Raw genomic sequence first — 1,306 nt, forward strand, 5'->3', positions numbered from 1 at the left:
CTGGGGAGGCCCTCAGAGGCCCGGCGAGGCCAGGAGGCCTGGGGAGGCTATGGAGGCCCGGAGAGGCCCATGGAAGCCGGGAGGCCGTGGAGGCTCCTTCACTGGTAGATGACCTTCACACAGAACGTCTCCTCGTTCTTGTCCTCGTGGTCGTTGATGTGGATGAGCACCTCCCGCTCCCCGGCCCTCCGACTGGGCGCGAACAGCAGGTCGATGGTGTAGGTCTCTCCGCCCGCGACCTGGAACAGGCGGCCGTCAGCGCCCAGCCCAGCGCCCGCTCCTCCAGCACCTCCACCACCACGTGTTCCCTCCAGCCTGGGCTGTGTGACCCACAGAGCACCTTGGCCTGGCTCCTGCCTCGGCCGTGGGCTGGGGGCTCCTCCAGGCACCAGCTCTGAGCTGCGGTCCCCCTGCTCCTGTGAGGCCCACATGACCGCCTTCCACAACCCGGGGACACTCCCAGCCACAGAGGCACCCCCTCTGGCTTCCTGCCACCTTCCCTCCAACGCTCAAGACAGACAAGGGTCAACGTGGGGCAGTTCTGGTAAAACTATGGAGAAACCACAGGTTGGGTGGGTCTCAGGCCCGATCCCTGAAATGTCGCCTGGACGCGGGGGTCTGAGACGAAGCAGTGGCGCTCAGCGGTGCCCTCCCCCCACACCCTCCCAAGCACCGCACCAGAGCGCAGCCGCCCAGCTCGCCGCCCAGGGCTCGGTGGAGACACCACTACCCGATGGCCTGGCTCCTACCTCCGTCCCCAGCTCAGGCCTCAGGCCCCAACCCGCACGGTGCCCACCTGGAAGGTGTCCTCCGTGAACTGCAGCAGATCGGGGTGGTCGCTGTGCAGGCGGTAGGCCCGGCGGAAGGGGTAGGGGTTGGTGTAGGTGATCTGCTTGTGGGCGCCCTTCCCCTCCCCCGCGGCCATGGTGATCTCGAAGGCCTGTGGGAGGGCGGCATGGGCGTGGGCTCCTGCAGGGACTCCTGAGCCCGCTCTGCGGGGGGCCCAGCAGCTGGGACATCTGCACAAGCAGGACAGACAGCCCCCCCTCGGGGCTCCCAGGGGAGGGGCCCCCAGCACAGGAGCAACCTCTCCCCCCACCCAGGGCCAGGAGGATGGGAGGAAGCTCCTGCCTGGAGCCGGGCCTGGTGGAGGGACCAGGTGACCACCGTGCGCCCACGCCTGTGCCCACGGGCGCCCCCTCCCAGACCTTGGAGATGAGAGGCGGCCGGCAGGAGAGGCACACGAGCCAGGAGGCCACCAGCTGGTGGAAGTCCACGTCGACCACATTCAGGTGCAGGAGGCGGC

General features: G+C 68.7%; 1 protein-coding gene across 1 annotated transcript in view; it reads right to left on the minus strand.

Annotated features, from left to right (window-relative positions):
- Positions 1–6: 6 nt before the first annotated feature.
- Positions 7–1,306, minus strand: part of NPHP4 (nephronophthisis 4) — a 98,379-nt gene continuing 97,079 nt past the window's right edge. The window contains 3 exon segments of the mRNA XM_014546192.1: positions 7–239; positions 797–940; positions 1,209–1,305. Of these exon segments, the coding sequence (XP_014401678.1) occupies positions 99–239; positions 797–940; positions 1,209–1,305 (382 nt within the window). The 3' untranslated portion in view covers positions 7–98.

Source organism: Myotis brandtii, unplaced genomic scaffold, assembly GCF_000412655.1.
Source record: "Myotis brandtii unplaced genomic scaffold, ASM41265v1 scaffold434, whole genome shotgun sequence".
NCBI classification, from domain to species: Eukaryota; Metazoa; Chordata; class Mammalia; order Chiroptera; family Vespertilionidae; genus Myotis; species Myotis brandtii.